At 39.9% G+C, this 20,644-nt stretch overlaps 1 protein-coding gene across 23 annotated transcripts in view; it reads left to right on the top strand.

The window, feature by feature from the left end:
- Positions 1-20,644, top strand: part of TRPM3 (transient receptor potential cation channel subfamily M member 3) — a gene marked incomplete at both ends in the record, with an annotated part of 743,026 nt that overhangs the window by 542,637 nt on the left and 179,745 nt on the right. For 7 of the 23 annotated variants that reach the window (XM_084237412.1, XM_084237415.1, XM_084237431.1 and 4 more), the window contains one exon: positions 5,602-5,676. The exons of the other annotated variants lie outside the window; for them this stretch is intronic. In XM_084237412.1, coding sequence (XP_084093538.1) covers positions 5,602-5,676 — 75 coding nt within the window. The remainder of the gene's footprint in view (positions 1-5,601; positions 5,677-20,644) is intronic. 23 annotated transcript variants of the gene reach the window in all.

The raw sequence follows: 20,644 nt of genomic DNA, 5'->3' as shown, positions 1-20,644 counted from the left end.
AGGGGAGACATTAGAATACAGCTACCAGTTATGCTATACCTGCTCAGCATAGCCTTCCAGATGATTATGAAAAATTGGCTAAACGTAGACATGAAATAAAACATATCTGCCATTCCTGATGAGATATTCCCAAATGTTCTACAATAATATGTTTGCTGGAGAACCTTGGTCATAAAAGGCTCCTGTAGCATATGCTTCTTATCTTGCCCTTTGATTTTTACCTGGGAAATTTTTAGTGATATGTAGTTGAAGAGTCTTGCACTGGCTGTAGAAATTACAATTTCTGCTTGAAAGCAGATGGAGACAAACTGTCTAAAATTATATCAGTTATTTTAGACCATCCTGGTTTAGCTAACTTTTTAAGTTAACTAACTCAAACAGGTCCCCCTTAGCCTCAATATCACTGCACCAGCCACACTATGTATAATGCATGGGCATCACATAGTAAATCCTTTGCCCCATCATTTTTGCACATCATTTGGTAACATTTAAATCCCTAAATAATAAGGATAAGTAGAACAGATTTTGTGTTTCTATGAAACTACTCTTAATGTTTCAAAGATGAATCTTGGAAAATTTTCATGTGACCTACACGTTTACTCTTGATAACAGACAATAAAACAGACATTGGTTAGCCTTTTAAATGTATCCTGAGGAAGAAAGATTACAACTGGGCCTTGTCTCTTTGGAACAAGGGACAAGTCTTAGGATATAAGAGCAACCAGTCTGCTGGATCTATGGAGGAAATGTTTGAAGACAACTGATGAGCAAATAGGTTAGTGAAGAATTTAATGCCTCTTTATACCAATTATTCAATGTGACATTCCTACATTTTAATAACCTCAATGTATTAGCTGATCATTTGACCAGTGCAAAAGGGCTCTAGAACCCTTCAGAATGTCAACAGATATATAGTTGGTAGTATTTGCTGATACGGACAGTTATTAAAAGATTAATTAGTAGAGCTTCGCTTAATAAATGGTTAGTTGAGTCACCTTGTTTTAAAGATCAAGAGAACACACGTCATTATTGATCTAGCCCTCATTAGTTTTCTTTAGTTTTAAGCTTGTGTTATTCAACTAAGCCTAAAAAGTAGAACTACAGTTTCCTTCTATCTTGGTCAATGAGTAAAATCTAAGAGGATCTATTGCCTTGCAGATTTAATGAAACCACAGGTAAGCACTTTGAAAATAAACCCTGCCTTTACTCTCTAGATACACCACATAAAGAACAACTTCTTTGTGCTATTCCTGGATTGCCCAGTAAAACCTTCATCATTTTATAAAGCCAAATTCAGAACTATTGTGACTTTTCCAATCAAACTTACAAGCTGTTTCTGGAGAAAATGATTGACATCTAGAAATCCCATTAGAAAATACTACAAATTCAAAAAACAAATGGCAAGACAAAGATAATATTTGCAACCATGACAAAGGGCTAATTTCCATACTAAGCAAAGAGCATCCACAAATCCAAAAAGAAAAAAAAAAAAGAAAGAAAAACCCTATAAGAAAACACAGAATATAGCAACAGAAAGGTTAACCTCACTCATAATTAAAGAAATGAAAATTAAGACAACAATGAAACCTTTCTTAACTATCAAATTGGCAAAAACCAAGGTTGGAAAAGATCTAATGTTAATAAGTGTATACAGAAACATACGGTTTTGGTGGGTATTTAAATACAACAACCTTATTTGGAAGACAATAGCCTGTGCCTATGAATTTTAAATGTGTATATCATTTAACTTCACTTCTAGGAATTTATTTTATACATTTTATTGTAATATTGTTTGCTGTGATAAAAAGGAACTAATCAAAAGATTCACCAATAAGTGACTAATTAAACAAATTATATGTCAACATATAGTGAAATGCTCTGAAATTATTATGAATAATATAACAGCTCTGTGTGAACTCATATGGGAAGATGCCCAAGGGTAATTTTTTCCCTTAAGTTAAAAGCCTGATGTACAATAGTACAACTATGTTTTTGATACATTTGTACATTTTTTTAATTATACATATAAATAGAAAGAGCACAGGTGAGCAATTATTAGTTACAGCCTACAGGGAATGAAAACTGAGGTGGGAGAGATAAAATAAGAAGGCACTTTTCATTTATGCCATTTAAAACTTTTCAATGATGTTTTTCATTATGAGCAAATATAGTTTTAAAATAAATGGAGGGAGGGAACAGGTGGAGGATAAAGGAGAAGACAGAAGGGCCCCCACTCTATTCTTTACTCCGCTATAATTTTAAGATGCTTTGTATGGAACCAAAGCCCATGTCAAAAGTTCAACTTATCAAAATGTGGTAAAAATGAGAATCCAGACTCTCTCATTTAATAGCGATTGCCCTGTTATATCCCCTTGACAGATCTTGTTACTCTACCAGTGTCTGCCTGTGTGTCTAATATACAAAACACTCTAGTGGCTAAAAACAAGGCACAGATGTGTACTTGAAGAACCTGGAGTTTTTTTGTTTTTGTTTTTTCCTCATTGACCATAAAGAAAATTGAGGCCCAGGAATAGCTTGTATTTATGATTATAAGAACTGGGGTACAGGCCAGAGTTGGGGGGGGTGAGAGGATTCACCAGAAACAGAGTGGGGAACAAAACAGGCAGACAGACCAAAGTACACTGCTGAGGGGAGCAGCGGGCGAGTCAGGAAAGGTCTGCTGTGCCACATGGGTAGCTCTCTGGCTGGGGATTCAACTCTCACTGCAGAGGCTGCAAACAGCTTCAGAGCGCTGCGATCAACCCCTTGCACCACCAGGGAGGCCCCAAAGAACCTGGAGTTTTACAAATAAGTTAACAGTACCAGTGTTTGCCGAATACTAAACACTGGACTAGAAATGACAGATTTAATCCTTACCACTCTCTGAAGTGGGTAATAAAACTTTTCTCATTGACCATAAAGAAAATTGAGGCCCAGGAATAGCTCCAAAATCAGACTCTGCGAGTGGGTAGCTGACCAAGAAGTCTTTCTGAGTCCCTGCCTCAACCACTATTCCTTACCGTCTCTCACAATGCAAAGAGCAGCAGCTAAAAGCCCTTTAATGATATGAATTACAACATGAATTCAGACAGAGCCTTTCTGGATGGACTGTTTGTTCACAGGAGTACATAACACAGGTATTTTAAGTAAGATTTTCATAGGTAGTGGTAATGGGCTACAAGCAACGCAGGTGAAAGCTTTCCATGTACAGAAATTCAGTGTATTGTACATAGCCTAATTCATGTTGCTTATTCTTACCTATCTGCAGAAGCTAAGTTTCAGCTTATAAATATAAAGGACTACATAGAAAGTAGGATTAGTGTTTTGAGATACTACAATCATCAGAGTGTAAGAAAAAGACTTTTCATTGTTCACCTTCTTTCTTGATTCCTCTTAATAAGGTGTGGTAAGAAGGTAGACTAGAGATACAGGATGGTAAATGTGACTAGACAGAGATACATATACAATATATCGATATATAATATAGATGTAGCAATCTCTATATATTACCATATATATTTCATCCAGCTTCTCTTCAGTTTTCAGATAAGAAAGCCTCCAGGGGAAAGATCAAGTACCCCGCCCAAATTCATACAGTGAGTTTAAACTAATGTAGCTTTTATCTGAATGCAGAATGGTGAACTCCTAGCCTGCTGCTCCTCGCTCAGCATTGCCTTGTCCATAGTTTGGGAGGTAGCGGTCTTTCTCCACTTAACACTGCACCAGGGAAATCAAATAAGAAAGGCTCTCCAAGCAACAAAGGCAGGAAACTTAGGGCATCAACCTCATTGAGACACAAGATCCGAAGCCCTTTATCTGTCCATTTCCGCCCCTTGAAACCATTTTCACCAGTGTATCCCAAAGGGTAACTAAGGAAATACGGAAAACAGTTGGGGTCACAGTAGGCAGACCCCCGATCTCCACAAATTTCCATTTTTAGCCATTCAACAAAACAATAAAGTCAGAGGATCTTTACAAAAATCCCATTTTAACATTTGCTCATCAGTGTTTGTAACTCAGGGAGTAGGGGAATAAACTGAAAATACCAGTGTGCTGTTCACTCTGCAGGAAAGACAGAGCTAAGCCAATTTTGTGCTTGGTTCCATAAACAAATGCTTGTGCTAAATTGCATTTTGTCTTTTTGAGGCTTGGCTCAGAGTATTTAGCAAGCAGTGTAATTGCTGTACACAGAGGTAGAGTGGCCTGGGAAGGTGTGTGCTCACAAGCTGAATTTATGTGCTCAGGAACATGCTAATTAGAAACTTTCTGGAAAATGTACAGTAGCTACTCTTGGCTTGTCATTTTATAAACTATTGAGAATCCAGAGAAACCTATCTTACATTCTGTGCTTTGAGGAATAACATGTTACATTTTCCTCAGTGAGTATCCTCATAGAAAAGTGATTCTGCCAGGTCATGGGCGCTGAGGAATTGCCAAGTAACTGATGTTCCATGAACAGGGGACGAGACACTATGACTCTCACCAAACAGTCACCACCTGCCCAACCACTGGCTCCCAATAAGAGCCACATGTTGAGGCTATCCTAGAAGTCTAGGACCCTAGGAAGTAAGACAAGAAGCCTGACTTGAGGGTATGGGGGCTTCCATAACCGTCATTTTTCAAGGAGCAAAAATTGGGCAGAAGCAGAGCTACTGACACTCAGGGGGTCTCTTCTGGGGACTAGATTTGAAATAAGATACTGCCTGAGGCATCCAGCTCAATGTTTAGTAAATTAACTCCAGAAAAATATTACCATTACATTTATCTCTCAGTTTGGGACAGAATAGCCAAATTGGGAGGAAACCTATTATAATGAATGAGTTTAATGGCTTTTTTTGTATATAGGTACATATGTACATACATAAAAAGAAATATATGACATAGCTATGTGATACAGATATAACAGTTACAGATAATTTACATATATGTGTATATATATATATATATATATATATATATAACACTATCTTTCTATTTTCTAGGCCAATGAGACAGGGAGAAGAGAGGGACATGTGATTTGCCCAGTAAATAATATTATGCACATTGAATGATAAATTGGCACTGGTTTCAACTCTTCTCTAAAAAGAAAAGAAATGAAATACTTCCTTTAGGGCAGCAATCACCTGAGACTAGGACACACAGCTCCAGAAATCAGAAAAATGTTCTTAAGGGGGGGTGGGGGGGTGGGGGGGTTCCAGTTCTGGTTCAGTCATGGAAGACACAGCATTGAAAGATTTGTAATTATTATTATAATTAATATATGATTTCTGGTGATTACTAAGAGCTAACCTTGGATCCAAGCACTTGCATTGGATTAACTCACATAACCCGTGGCCACCGGAGCCATCACCTAGGCTGAGTAAGTGCAAGGAAGGACAAGTCTTCTGCAAAGAAGAGAGTGATTTTAAGGTCCTGTTGAGTGAGTGGTGAGAAGACAGCTAATCCAGGGGGGGCTGCCTGATGCTGTGCATATGTCTGATGTGCCCCCGGGGTTGTCATCGCACATATACATTTCTGTAAATTGGGTGATCAATCTGCTTTAATAAAATGTGTATCCGACCATTGGGTTGTAGAAATTTCAAAGATTTTATTTTTTGACAGGATGCCTGCCGTTTTTCTCTCTTGACTCCCGCTTGTTTTATTCATTTTGGGGTAGTTGCCAATTAGACCCAATTGGTAAGTATAATTAATGGACAACATGAATTTCCTCTTAAACCACAGTCAAGAAAATTAACTATAGAAACATTCATCTCCTTTAAACTGCCTAACATCTCTCCCTGTGACTGCTGTTTATCTGTCTCTTCTGAGGCCTCTAGCTACATCAGAGATTAGTTACTGTTTTTTATCATCCTAAAGCACCACTTAAGAGAGGGACGAGGGAAACAGCATTTACTGAAAACCTAGTATATGCTAGGCACTATGCTAGGTGTTTGTATATATATTATTTCTGTTGATACTTACAAAAACCATGTGGAGGTAGGAACTACTATCTTCCTTTTTTATAGCTGATGAAATAGCATCTCAGGTTAGTTAAGGCTTTGTCTGAACCCCAGGTGCAGACATGTGCAAATCTAGGTTGCTGTGCTTTCCCAAATCTTGCTCATTTCACCCCACATTAGGAAGCATTATTTTGCTCAAAAAGACACCCCTAAAATTTTGTGATCTTGGAGGGCTGGGGGGGTGTCATTATTTCATTCAACAACTATTTAATCATGAGATATATGCCAGATACAGGATTGATTGCTGGCACCGTTGGAATTCCTCATCAGCTGAACTTTGGGCAAAGGATGGTGGTCTGGGGCAAGAGAGTGGGGGGACTCACACCAACAACATGAGCAAGCAGTAGGATAGGGTGCTAGAGCGGAGGAGGGGGTGGAGGCAAACAGGAGCTCCTGATCGTGTATCCATGGCTACAGTCTTTCTTCATGTGACTCGTGGACTTCCCTTTGTCATCCTATGCCTGAGAATATATGAAGGAGGCTGGGAAGGCAAAGGGACGTTCAATTGTCATCACTGGCATCTTTTTTTGATCATTGCACCATCACCAAATGCATTGGGGTAACCATGACATGAACTTCTCCATCACAATTGTCCCATGAGGTATAAAAAAAAGTCTAAGTTAAAGGTCATAGCAGAACTTTATCCAGGGAGCCCTGGAAGCAGGAAGCAGTGAAGTTATACTCTCATAAGTTCAGTCCTGGGCTCAAACCATGGGACTGGAAAAGGATATTGCACTTCTCTTGTCAAAGTTACAGGTATATCAGAAGCTTCTCATCACCTTCTGTAGATGCTCTAACCCATTCAGTCTGATCATTCACACTCTCTACTGCCTGTAGACACATGATCTACAGACAACTGATCGTGTAAAACACCATACCAAACTCACAGTCAGTTAACTTAGGGCTGTGATGATTTGCCGTTTTTCAGATGCTCTCAACTCTGTTATTCAAAGTATCTCTGCCTTTTAAATAACTTCTCTAAAGACTAGGTTGTGTGGAGAAGACAGTACAGTCTCAACATCTGCCCTCTCTTCATCTAATGAAATGACTTGACACAAGATGGCTGTGTCACTAATATATTTTCAGGACTGTTAAGGAAAAGTCACTTTGTTAATCATGACAATAATGAAGTCAAAAGAATATTGGGGAGTAGAACCAATTTTAGCGACAACTGTTTCTTGGTGTTTGTCTTCTTTATCTGATTCATTTTCCAATTCAAGCTACCAGCTGACCATTGTTTAGGAAGACACCTCTTTGGTGTTGGGATTACTTGTTGAGGCACTGGCACAGTTCCTATAAACAGATGCATCTGAACAGGGAAAGTGTTCACCCTTCTGATAAGATCTATTAGGTTTGTACATTCAAGGAGGAATTCTGAGACCTTCTTTCAGGTTACAAAGCTTTAGATTGCAAATGCTTGACTGGTATTGTGGTATCAAATTCAGCAAAGCCCATTGCCCCTGGTCAGATCCAACAGATTCCTGACATGGTAACATAGACCTTCTTGATGGGACCCGATTCACTTGTTTCGCTGCTAGCCAAAAGGCCCTCCAGATTTCATTGTTTTTTTGCTAGCTTCTCCTTTATGTTCTCCCCATTCCAAGCTTCTTGTGGTTTCCTTTAAATGACACACCTGGTAAGATGATTTTGAATCCCATTTTTATGTTTGCTGGAATTCCTCTCTTCCCAATTCTACTTATTAACAAAAACCCACACTTCCTCTATGGCTCACGTGGGAAATCTTTTTTTCTTGAAATCTTATCAGAAACCCGCCTGCCTATCCATTCCATGTCCTCCTAGGCTCAGCTGTTCACCACGCCCTGCCGTTCCCACAACACTATAAGTCTCCGGCACAGCACTGCTTCTCTGGGTAGAGTGGTTACCTGTATACCTGCCTGCTTTGCCCCCCATCATGTGTAGATTGTGAGCTCCTTGCGAGCAGAGCTGAGCCTTATTCATTTGTGTCATTCTGCAGAGCTAACACAGAGCCGGGCCGCGCGAGTAGGAGCTCAATAAATTTGTATTATCAACATCACTGTTTTTCTGGCCTTATTTTTAGCACTGGCTTTCAGCCTGGCATAAATATGTAATAGGACATTAGGCATTAAAAATGATAAAGGAAGGACAAGTATTAAAACAACAGTGCATAGACTCAGAGAGGAAAAATGGACAGGAACATGGATAGGCGAAGACCGCCATGCACAGCCTTTCCTCACGGGTAGGAAAGCGTCTACTCCGGGAAATCTTACAGTGTTCCTGTTGAATCGTGACTGTTGTTTAATCATTTTCATTTTGTCAAGTTAGAGAGTCTTAGGGTATATATAATAGCCGCCAATGCCATCATGGCTTCATTTCCATTTATGCAGAAAAAGAAATAACTTGATTTCCCCCCACTTATTTCAAGTGATAATTGTCCCTGGCTGCTTTTCAGCCCAGATTAGGATCAACCCATTTGGTAGACATGCACAGCTAACTTTAGAAAGTTAAACCAATGTAAAATAAGTGGAAAAACTTGTGCTGACTGAGTACTTTTCTGCCATAATTAACAACTTTACAGCGGGATATATTTAGAGAAGATAAGGTGTCTCGTTCTCTAAGGGTCTTTCAAGAGGCAGGCTGAGTTTCAGTTTGTTTGAGATGGGCAAGACCCCAGAGAATTTATAAAAGGTCCCTCCCAAGCTCCTTCCTTCACAATGTTTTTTTGGATCATTTCAAGCCATTAAATGGATGTATAATTCACACAGGCTTGAAAAATGACTAAGAATGCTTCCAAGATGTCATAGGTTTCAATAGAATAAAAATTTTAACCTTAAGCCCTCAGCTAGAGATTATTAACCCCTGAGGAAAATAGAAACTTCATGCCATGATACTGGCAAAATAAGCAAACAGTAGATTGTTCCCTTTATTGGCATCATTGTTGCTGAAACAAACAAGCAGCTCTTCCCCTCGCTGAACAGGCTGTCCCTGTTCCATGAGGCCAGATTGGAAAGGCTGCATGTAGTTCCAGGTGCCGCAGCCCCACAGGCAAATGCCAAAGTCCTAAATCTTAGGCCGAGGAATCAACAGTTCTCGTTGGCTAATGAGCCTCGGCATCTCTGGGTCCACACAGACGCTTCTCTGAGCAATTCCTGCTGGAGTGAAGCAGGGTGGAAAAAAGCAGGTGCCTTTGCTCAAACGGGGGTGAAAACTGAAGAGTCAGCTTTTCTGGTCATCAAACAAATCTGAGCTGAACCCGGCCTCATTAGCAACATTTCTTCTAGCCCGAGGGAGAACATAGGAGCACATCAGAATGAATTATACAGTTGTTGGGGAGATTCTGAAAGAAGTGGCAATTAAATATGGAGTGTCCATATCAGGAGTTAGGACGAAGAAAGTTTCCTCACTCTTGTATTTCCATTCTTAGATTCTACTTTCTTGGCATGCCTGGTGTAGGAGTTGTTTTGTTCTGTTCATTCATTTTCAATATTCAAGTAATAAGAACTGTTGTAATGAGTATGGATTATTTTTCATAAACTTAGCTATATAGGAAATGCCACATAATGAATTTTTTCTTAAGTAAATTCAATTCAATTTCAAGTCCCTTTCCCCATCTAGTTCTGGTAAATTCAATCTTTATAAGATCTCTCTCTCTCCCCACCCCCACCTTCTCTCTCTCCTTCCCCCATAACTCTTTCCCTTCCTTTGTGCCCAAGCCTGTTTGCTTCCTCCCCGAAGAAAGGCTCAGGTGCTTCCACCCAGAGTCAAGCCAGCAGAATTTTTGCTGCAACTGGCATCATGGATGGCCAAGGCTCAGCAGCCTCGGGCTCAGCACCCCCAGAGACATATCACAGCATTTCCCCTCACACCAGTCTCTGTGCTCATCCCTATCCTTATGGAGCTTACATTTAGATGGAAGAAAATAGAAAATAAGTGAAATATATTGGATAAGGATAAGTGCTAGGAAGAGGGAAAATGCACAGACAGAACAAGGAAGTTCAGGGAGGAGGCTGCAATTTTAAATAGAGTGGTGGGGAAGGACACTCAGAAAGGGGGATGTTTAATATTTAGAAGAAGTGGGCATCCTGAGAAGACCATTTCTGGCAGCAATAAAAAGGCATTGAAGTGGGGATGTGGGTGACATGGAGGCCTGTAGCCATGTGGAGTGAAGAAAGAGTGGAATAAGTAAGGAACCAGCGAGGGAACAAGGGACCGGGTCCAGTGAGGACTGTAAAGCCTTTGATTTTTATAGTCTCTCTACGTGAAATGGGAGCCTGTAGAGTTTTGAGCAAAGCAGTGAGTGACCTTGTATGTTTCAGCAGAATTGCTTTGCCTATTGAGTTGAGAGTAGCGTAGATGGGAGCAGGGATGAAAGCAGTGACACACGAAAAGAGATGATGCCAATAATCCAGTGGCTTAGGCTAGGGATGTGAGCAGTTGAGGTGAGAAATGGTCTCTCTAGCTGAAAGCAAAGCTGGCAAGATTTACTATCAAGTTGAACAGGGGTGTAAGAGGAAAAGATGAGTCAAGTCTGACTCCACGTTTTGGGGGCTGATCAGCTAGAAGAATGGAGTTGCTATTTTCTAGGCTAGGGCAGACAGTGAGGATGGGAGTGACAAGTAGGAGTCATTATTAGCTTAGTTTTGGGTACGTCAAACTTGAGAGGCCTCACAGCCATGTGTGGAGATGTGGAGAGAGTCATGGTCATGCAAGTTCAGTGGCGATAACCATGTGGAACCTGGCAGTGTCGATGGTCTAGGAAACTGCTGGGACTGTCAAGGGAGATATGGAATGGGACAGGAGAGGACAAAGAACTGAGCCTTGGGACATTCTTCTCTCCTAGAAAGAGCTATCTCATGCCACCAACGCAATCCTCTCCTTAGAAAAGATAGCCCACACAAGGGTCTTTTTAAAAATGAGGGTCTTTTAAAAATGAGGAAAAATACATTAAAAACAAAATACATTAAAAACAAAATACATGTACTAAATATATGTGAGCAACTTTTAGCAGTGCTGTGAAACCCCCATTGAAATAAAATCTAGAGATTCTGGAGACTGACTTGTAAGACAAATACATAACTTCTTGTAAGGGCAATTGTGTATTGATCATGTACACCTAAAGCAAATGTTGCTGCTTGGCTTACATGCAGGTTTTCAACGTGGTTAGTTTCTCATTGATCACAGACATACTCAGGCATGGCAGGCTAACAGACGTTGCCTTATACAAATCATGTTTATCACATTAGTTAGACCCAAAGGTTGGCAAATGACAGCCCATGGGCCAATCCTGTGCACCATCTGTCTTTGTAAATAAAACTTTGTTGGCATATAGTCATGCTCATTCTTTTAGGTACTGTCCATGGCTGCTTTACTGCTACAGCGGCAGAGGTCAGCAGTTGCAAAAAGACCATCTGGCCTATAAGATTGAAAAAATATTTTACTGTGAAAATATTACTTGGATTTTCACAGTGAAAGTTTGCTGACATCCAGTTTAGACTTTAAAATACACTTTTAGAAACATATCATAGGTGCTTCAGCCCCACTCCATGGCTTTTGCCTACATCTGGTCCAGGGCACACAGCTGTGACTTGCTCTCTTTTCATGGGTGGAGCCTCCTCTCCCTACTGTTCAAGTCATAGCAGTGATTAGCATCACCTGGGAACGTGTTATAAATGCCAGTTCTCAGGTTCCACACTAGACCTGCTCAAAGTTTTGAGGGTGGGCCCAGTGCTGTGCATTTTAACTGTTCCTCCAGGTGACTCTGATGTGTGCTAACCCAAGGAACCATCCTGCTAAAGCGGTCACCGGTAAGGAGAGCTGAGAACCTGAAATGGGCATTTCTACACACCCCTTCTGGTGGTCATTCCAGGGCACAACTAGCTCTGTGCACATTAGAATCCAGATTTTAAGAACAGTCAGGCCACTTTCTTGTGGGTAACAGTAGACTACCCTGCACTCTACAATGATGAAATTAGCACTTAATATGCAGACAAATGATTCTTGGTGGCAGCAGTGATAATAAAACAAGGGCTCTTTCACCCAAACATGACAGAGTAGGATGATGAGGTTAAACACCCCAGTGATTTAGGATCCAAAGTACCCACTGCATACCTCTGGGCCACTAGTGTCTCCTCATACCTCATCATGCACTCCAGTGTGCATAAGTGAGAGAATGTAATGAGGTATTTATTTATGAAGGAAAGTAGACAGGATTTATTTCCAAAACTATCAAGGACATGCTAGAACATGAGAAAAAAACTTTAAATTGATATTTTTCCTCTACAGGATTGATGCAGGTGCTGCTGCACTGTTGTTGCTATTTTCCTATGTTTAATGATCTATTCCTCCCCTGGAGCTTCACCCTTCTGTGTTCCTAGAGGGGGAATAGTTCTGATTATGAACAGCTGTGGTTTCAATGGCGTGGGGAACGTGGTCCCCTGAAGAAGCAATGGGGGACAGCGAGTCTTGGCCTTTTTAAGTCAGTGGCAGAGGAACAAGGACCAAACTCAGGCCACGTTCTAACTGTGTGAAGTTGGCATCCATCTTCAAACTCCTAGAAGCGAGCTTGAGACCTTAAGACATGAGCGAGGAAGAGTGACTGTGCATAGTGGTTGGTCCAGAACTGAATCATTCCAGTTTATACCTGTTATTCCTAATGACCTTTTCACTTGCAAATGTGTCCTGGGATTTGGATGAGAAATTGCCTGGCTTTCCTAGTGAGGGAGAGTGCAGTATTGTACAAAGAGAGAACTTGACATTTCCTGTCGGGTCTCTGTTTGAAACTCTGTTTGGAAATGCCACTTACTCTCTATGCCTCAGTTTAGCCACAAAATAGGGCTAATATTATCTTTGTCATAGGGTTTTTGAGCAGATTGTGTAAGCTTATGCTGCTTACCTGGCCGAGTGCCCAACACCTGGCATGTGCTGACGAACTGCTGCTTCACCTAAGGGAGAAAGTGCCTTCTGCCCCTTGGCCCTGTGGACCTCCCTGCCTGGAACCATCCACGGCAACCCAGAAATTCACAAGCAACCTTGTTTTAGCACCGCTTGTAATTAGCTTTTTTAACATTTTGCCAAGTCATTTCCTTTTAGGAGCTAAAAAGACATCAAGGAAAAGTTGCCTTTCAGAGAAGACCATATTTACACTTAAAAAATAAGTACATGTTCACAAACTTAAAACAGAGATTCAAGTTTGTTAGATGCCACTGAAAAGTGAATGTCAAAAACAGAAATAACAGCAGTTCATTTTGTTAATGTTGGAGGAAGCCTGATAAAGTATGCCTTGCTCTTGACAAGATTCAGACTGACTAAAGTTGGATACCCAGAGTCTGGCAGCATTGATCAAACTTCATTTTTTATTAATGAAGTTGTTGCATATAATTAGTTTGAGGCCAAATGGGTTACCTGTTCATCTCAGGCCCCAGAAGTGTCAATAGTCAACTAGAGTAGAACTGGGGTCTATAACAGATCCCTAGTTAGCACAGAAAAGGAAGAAAAAAGCTAAATGCCATGCACTGAAAGACTTTTAGTAAATTAGTTTTTTTATCCAATCAAGAAATATGATTGACAGCCAGCACACCAATCAGGTTACATGATTCTGTATGTAGAAAGGAAGGACAAAGGGCTAGATGTGAGACATGAATGGAGCTCCCTCCACATGGAAACTTGAAACCAAAGGAAAGAAGTTCCCCCACAATGTATCATCCATATTTCTCACCAAGGATTTAATCACAGTAAAGATTTGATCAGATTGGTCTTAGTAATGTTATCTTTTAGAAAGGATGCCTAGATGATCAAATAAAAACATTTTATCTTTTTCTCAACCATGGATCAGAGACTAGATTAAATACCATTACTAAATCCCAAATAACAGTACCCTTCTTTTGTCTCATACATGATAATGACAATCAGTTATTTTAATGACCTTAGCAGAGAATGAAGTTCATCCCTAGCCTATAGCATCTTCGCTGTTAAAATATATCAGTCACCTCAGAGGGAACGGAATTAGGTTTCCACTTTAGTCATATAGTTCCCTATTCATTTCAACACTAGAAAATAATAACTTTCACAGACATCATTCCAGCAAGGCGAAGAATGTAAACTTTTATTTACATCTTTCTCCCCAGTGGTCAGGACGTGCTGTCATGCCGATTGGGTCCAATTCTAAGAAACAGCAAGCTTTTGATTTCAAACTACAGGACCGCTTGAACTGAAATTGGCTATTCGAGTCCAAAAGAATCTAGACTCTTCCCCACTTAATCCAGACAGACAAGGAAAATGTGAGCACCCACACAGGTCACAGCATGTTCTGCTCTGGGTCCCTGACCACTGCTGAGGTCCAACAGTCAGAGCCTGTGAAAGTATACCACCTAAATAGTGGTCATCTCTGCTTTCAGCAGCATGCATCAAAATGTTGAGCTAGGAAGGTCAGTTCCATTATAACTATCAGTTTATTCCTGTCCCTTCAGCTGTGCTAGTCCCACAGTCTAGACACTAGCCAGAGTACATTCACTTTTTGTTTTATTTCACATTTATTTGAATTACCTTCTAAGTGTGAGGGCATAGAAACCAAAATGTTGCCTAAGATGGGCAGGGAATCTTTATCCCAAGGAGTTTACAATATAGTGGACATACAAGAACTGCAGAATAAAAAAAACTACCAAAAGATATGTTTTGTTGTTGTTGTTGTTGATGATGCAAGAATGGAACCACCAGTAATTGGTAACATTTGAACTTGACTTGGATTCCTGAGTTGGGGATTTCTGTGGGGCACAATAAACAGCACCTCTGTTCCTCATTCAAGTTCTGAACATAAATAGTAGTTGATAGAATCCAAAATATAATTTTGGATTGGTTGACAAGTTAGCAGATATGGCTTTAAGGCTACTGGCCAAGTGGACATAAAGTGTCTCCATAATTAGATAGAAGCCCACAGTGACCTTCAGGTTCCCTCACCGCTACACACTCATCAGGGACTGAGCCCGCGGAGGACCTAGGAGAGCTCAGGCCTCCTCAGGCAGGCAGATGCCAAGAGGAAGAAAAGTGAGGTGATGTGAACAAACCCAAGTATTCGCAAATTTACCAAGAAGGCCAAGTCAATGAAAGTACAGAAAGTCCACCAACGTGTGTAGGGCAGATTTCTCATGAAACCAAAAGTAGGGAGAGATACTCCCTCTGAAAATTAGGATAACCAAGGAAAGTATAAAGTAATGCTATATGGAAGATAGCAACAACAGTCTGCTGAGACTGGAATGAGGGTGAGCTGAGTTCTGGAGGGAGAGGAGGCTGCAAATGAAGGTTGGGGCCAGAACATGAGGAACCTTATCTGTCATGCAAAAGGATTTGGGCTTTTCTATAAACAATGGGACATGCCAAAGACTGCCACAGAGAAGACAGTATTTAAGGATGATAACTAGCAGTGACGTGACGACTGTTTTGGAGAAAGGGAAATCAGTTAGGAAGCCAATTTTAATATTCCACAGAAACTAGGCATACTTCCTGATTTCATGAGAATTTAAATCAGATCTGAGTGCCCTGGTTCACAGGTCAGTAAATGGAGGGAAAAATTTCTTATGTCAGAAAGTGTTTTAAAATCCCTATGAAAAAGAGTTAAAATTGAATGGAATAGATACCAGAATAGACGGGTAATTCAGTGCCCTGGCTTCCTTCTATATACCAAATTTTGGCAAGCAGCTACTACATATTGAGCACTATATAGTATGCTGGGAATACAAAACTAAACCTGTGTAACAGAGAATAAAGATACCCAAGCCATGTAATTAATGAGATAAAACTTCCAGAGATGTGGTACCGAGGGATTTTTTTCTTTATACTGTAGTAGTTGATTGAAAACTTCATAAAATACAGTCATTGTCATGGGCAGTTTAAAGAAGTAAATGCTCTAAGAACAGACAAATGAGAACGCTTAATTTTGCCTAGTGGGGAAGAAAGGGTGGGATCTGAGGAAGACTTCTCTGAACCTGGGAACTCAGGGGTGAGTGTCAGTTTCTCACCATGATTAAGAAAAAGGGAAAAGAATAACAATCTTCTTTAAAGAGAGAATAGGAATTTTCCTGTTTGAGGCAGGGAAAAGTGATGGCAGTCTCCTTCTAGTGATGCAAAGAGCTATTTTTTAAATAACTTTGCAAAGGTAAATTAATACACATACCACCAATTTGTCCGTTCCAGCAACATTTTCCTCTCCTACCATCTACCTCTCCCACCCAGCTTCCCCAGTACCATGGTCTTTCCATGCATTTTTCAATCCCTAACTCCCTTGGCAGCTTTGCTGCTTACTAATTCTGCCAAGAAGTCAAAAGAACTTAGGACGTGGACTTAATCGTGACATGTTTCTAGGATAGTGAGGGCAAAGTATTACAAAGTAAAATGAGATAGAACCATTGTGATTACCTTACATCTGAGAATGCAGAAATGAGCAGAGCAGAGACTAAGAAGACTATAGCTTTGTTTGGGAGAGTTCTCTTGTAGACTTAGATCAATTACATTAAAACATTCAGCCTGCAAACAAAGGCCCCAAAGAAAATACTGCTGGCTCTTTCCTTTTATGAAAGCAATACTTTCCTCCCAGCCCAGGGGATTGGCTGTTCCCTTTCTATTGAAATGATTCACTGAGAATGTTGCTTGGATGTCTTAGTAATATATGGACATTAATCGCAGACTATTTCAGGGCTGTCTGGCCATAAGGGAATAGCTTTCCCACTGATTAAGTCAAAAGCTAAGTTTATTAGCATACAACACTTGGAGTCAGTTTATGGGTTTTGTTACTTGGCATTTACATCTTTGTCCAACCCACAGAACTCAAAAGACTAACTAGCTGATTGAAGTACTGAGGAAAGGCCCCAGGGAGGGCATTGGGGGAGAGACACAAAATATCATCTACCCAGGAGCAGGAAGTTGGAGTCTTTTGGATGCCAGAGAAAGGAATTTCACTTCTTAAATATATCATTTTCTGTGTGAGAAAGTATTCAAATTTTGGAAAAGCGTGTTTCAGTTGTTTGTCAGAATAGCCATTTGGTGTAAACATATAGATGACATTTAGTTTTCTTTCCTCTTCATGAATCATTTATACATTGAGAATAAAAGCCTTTCATGAACTTCATACATATGAAGACTACTCTTGATATTTGGGTTTACCATATAGTTCTTTTTAAGTGACAACCTCTGTTCTAAATGCTTCATAAATAACTCACTTATTACTCAAAACAACCAGTGGCTTCTGTACCAATTCTGTGCAGCAGATCCTTTGTAGAATACTGAAGTAGGTTTTTGGTGTACCAATAAGTAGACATATGTCTGCCCTTCTCAGATGTATGTGGTTCCCGCTAACACATTAGTCATTTTGTGATGTCCTGCCATGCTGTCCCCATTCACAGTCGCGGGGAGGAACACTGGACTTCAGTGAGCGGAGAGGGACAGCGGAGTCAGCTGGAAGCCAGCAGACAATGATGGTTGAGGCCACCGTGGAACCAAGAGCCAGAGACTGAGTACAAAGACCAGGCAGATCCAGCCAGTTCCAGACAGAGTCTAAGGAAAAGCCCCATCTAAGAAAGTGAAACAGTGCGGGGAGAGACTGTAGTGTCTGCGAGCTTGAAATCAAGGCAAAACCCCAGTACTCAGGCGCCCACTGCCAGAAAGGAGGCAGGCAAATGTCCCATTGGAATGTATTAATAAAAGTTGTCATTCTCCAGAAACCAAGGTACATTCCGAGAGAGTGATTCCTCTCTGCCTAGAGCTCGCAAAGACTGGGTATAAACTCTTGTGACTCTGTGAAATACTTGGATATAGCACCCAGGTGACCCTTCTACCTGACAGGAGCAAAGCAGGTGCCAGGACTGGCCACCAGCCTTCCCCAGGAGCATCAATTATGCTCCAACATGAAGGCCCACCCCACACCTCTGCAGACCATAGGCTAAAGATTACATACAGAGAGGGCTCATTATGTTAAATAAGTTGTCAGAGGGGTTGATGATGACCAATAAAAAAAAAAAAGATATTGCGCCTCCCCTGGTGGCACAGTGGTTGAGCGCTGGGCTGTGAAGCTGCCAGCAGCCTGTGCAGCGCTGGTTTGATCACCGGCGAGGGTCTCACATGGCATGCAGACCTCTGCTGCCACCCGCTGCTCCCCTCAGCTGTGTTAAAAAATAAATAAAGATGTTAAAGAATTTCACATTATTTTATCTTTAACCTAGTCCTTAAGTGAGTTAGAAGTATATGCCCTGGAAAGCCCCAATCTCAGGAATATTTTCCCCACTAGAGAACTAAAATTATCTAGCAGGGAGGCATCTTGCACAGGTGGTTTTATTTTGATCACTTACTAGTTTGCTAAGTACTTCCTATTTCCAAATACTTTTCTCAGAATCAACTTAGATGCAGAATACAAGTGGCCCAAAGAAGTGTGGTAATAATGTCACACAGGATTGGATTACACAGGTTTGTCATTCACCATCGGGTAAATCCTCAGGATTTGCCAAAAGATATTTGGATTTGTTACCCTTTTCTAAGTAAGGTCAGACACATTCCAGGTACAATTCTGTTGTCTTGAAAAGATATTGGGACCTAGCTCCAAATCATGAAAGCAATATCCAAAACACCTGCTTCTGCAGAAGATTGAAGAGATATTCTAGTTAAAATGAAATACATTTTCCTTTTAGATATTTTTGTGGGTTCACTGTGTTCCTTCATAACTCAAAGATTTCCAATCATGTTTCCTTTCACCCAAGATAATATATTAAAACATCCTCTTTCTATATAATAAAATCCTACAGTTATACCCAAATATTCATGTACTGGGAATTTTTCTAATTGCAAGAAGGACCTTAAACTTAACACATAAGAATATATTTCAGTGTTGTCAGTTAGGCAAAACTGATAACTGGATTTATGTAGTTTCCCAAAGCCATCCCACAATTTCCAGATCACCAAAGAGTTGCACTAAATAGTTAAGGGCATCGAGAATCTAAATCTGAAACTATTTCTGAAAAATTGTGGTATTGTGCAAATTTCAGCTGTTATTTCTCAAGAAGGCAGTAAATTGGTATTCACTAGAATAAGGTGAATAGTGTGAATGCTTCTCTTTCCATCACTATGGTAATTATTAACATGCCCCAAATCTGTATAAGATTCTATTTGAAAAGTGCAAGACCTTGGAGGATTGCTGACTTTTATTGCCCTATTATATAGTCCAGATATAGAAAATGGTAACCAGTGTTTCTTTTAGTAAAGTCAACCATTCAATTAAAGACCAAGTATTCAAGTCATTAGGGTGAAAAGAGCATGTTTGTTACTTTTTACTTTTATGCAAATTTTAAATTGTGTAACATAAAATATTGATAAAGTCTCATTCTATGCATACTTGTAGAGCATGGAAATTCTCCATAAAAATTCCTCAATCATCAAGAATCACATAATCCCAGAGAACGCAAGTACAGTGAATTAAGAGTGTCACATTATTATTACCTGACATTAGCTGATAAATAGAAATGTCTACCCACCACTGACAGGCTTACTCTTGAATTGTTCATTATCTCCAAGAAGTCATTTCTCACAAAGTTCAAGACCTCCTTTCTAAACAATCTATACAATAACAATCATAGGACCTATAACCTAGATCTGTAAGTCGTAGCTAAAGATAAATCTTCTATGTTCCAATCTCCACATAAATAGGAACCATTTTCCAATAGTAAATTAGTCCTTAGGCCCATAGACATTTTAGATCATATATAGAAATGTTTACATAAACTCAAATTATTCATTTGATCAAATCTCTCTGTTATCTAGGCATTTCACTATAACACGCCAAACGTTTTCACAGGTCTGAGCAGATCATAGATTATGGCCTTGTGACAGCAGTTAGAAAAAAGTAATAATAATGCCTTTTGGAATTTGAAAATGTTCTTCTACCCCTGCCACTTCCCTTGCTTACCATACTCAACCCAGTCTTTATTTAAGCCAATTTTGATTTACTGGGATTTGTTTTTTGCCCTATCACGCACTCAGAAAAAATGACCAAAGTCCCTGAGGTTCTCTTCTGCCAAGAACAATTCATCGAGATTAGCTTGTAATTTGAAAGCCCTAGGTCGACCTAGAATCTTGAAGATGGAACTGCTAACTCCATTGCCCAAGTTCAATTTTTTTTTTTTATCAGCTCTAATGCTTCCAATTCCAAAAATCACAAAAGTTAAAGAATGTGGCAAGCATGTTTCCTGTTCCTGCTTAAGCAACTCTACCTTGCTCTAAAATTAAATTCTAACGGAAATCTCTGAGAACAACTGTAAATCTTTGGTTATGGTAGCAAATGAAAAATTATTGCAATCATCATTTATATGTGGCATACAGAGAAAACAAAGGGGAGAATTAATAAGACAAAAATAACTTTTAGACTATAAGACCAATTAGTGGTTTCCAGAAGGGGAGGGGAAGGAAGGTGGGTAAATCATGTAAAGGAGGACTTTTAGTGGTGAACTTAATGTAGCATATACACATGCTGATTTTTAATGATGCACACCTGAAACCTATATATTATAATACAATGTTACTTCAATTTAAAAAATTACTGCAATCAATTAGGGAATTAACCTACTTTTCTTTTTTGGTCCCTGAGAGAATCTCAATACAATGATTCTTCTTTCCTAATAAAGATTAATTTTTTT

The sequence above is a fragment of the Talpa europaea genome (assembly GCF_964194135.1).
Source record: "Talpa europaea genome assembly, chromosome: 7".
Taxonomy (NCBI): Eukaryota; Metazoa; Chordata; class Mammalia; order Eulipotyphla; family Talpidae; genus Talpa; species Talpa europaea.
The sequence above is the reverse complement of the archived record's forward strand: the minus strand, read 5'-3'. Positions and strand labels throughout refer to the sequence as shown.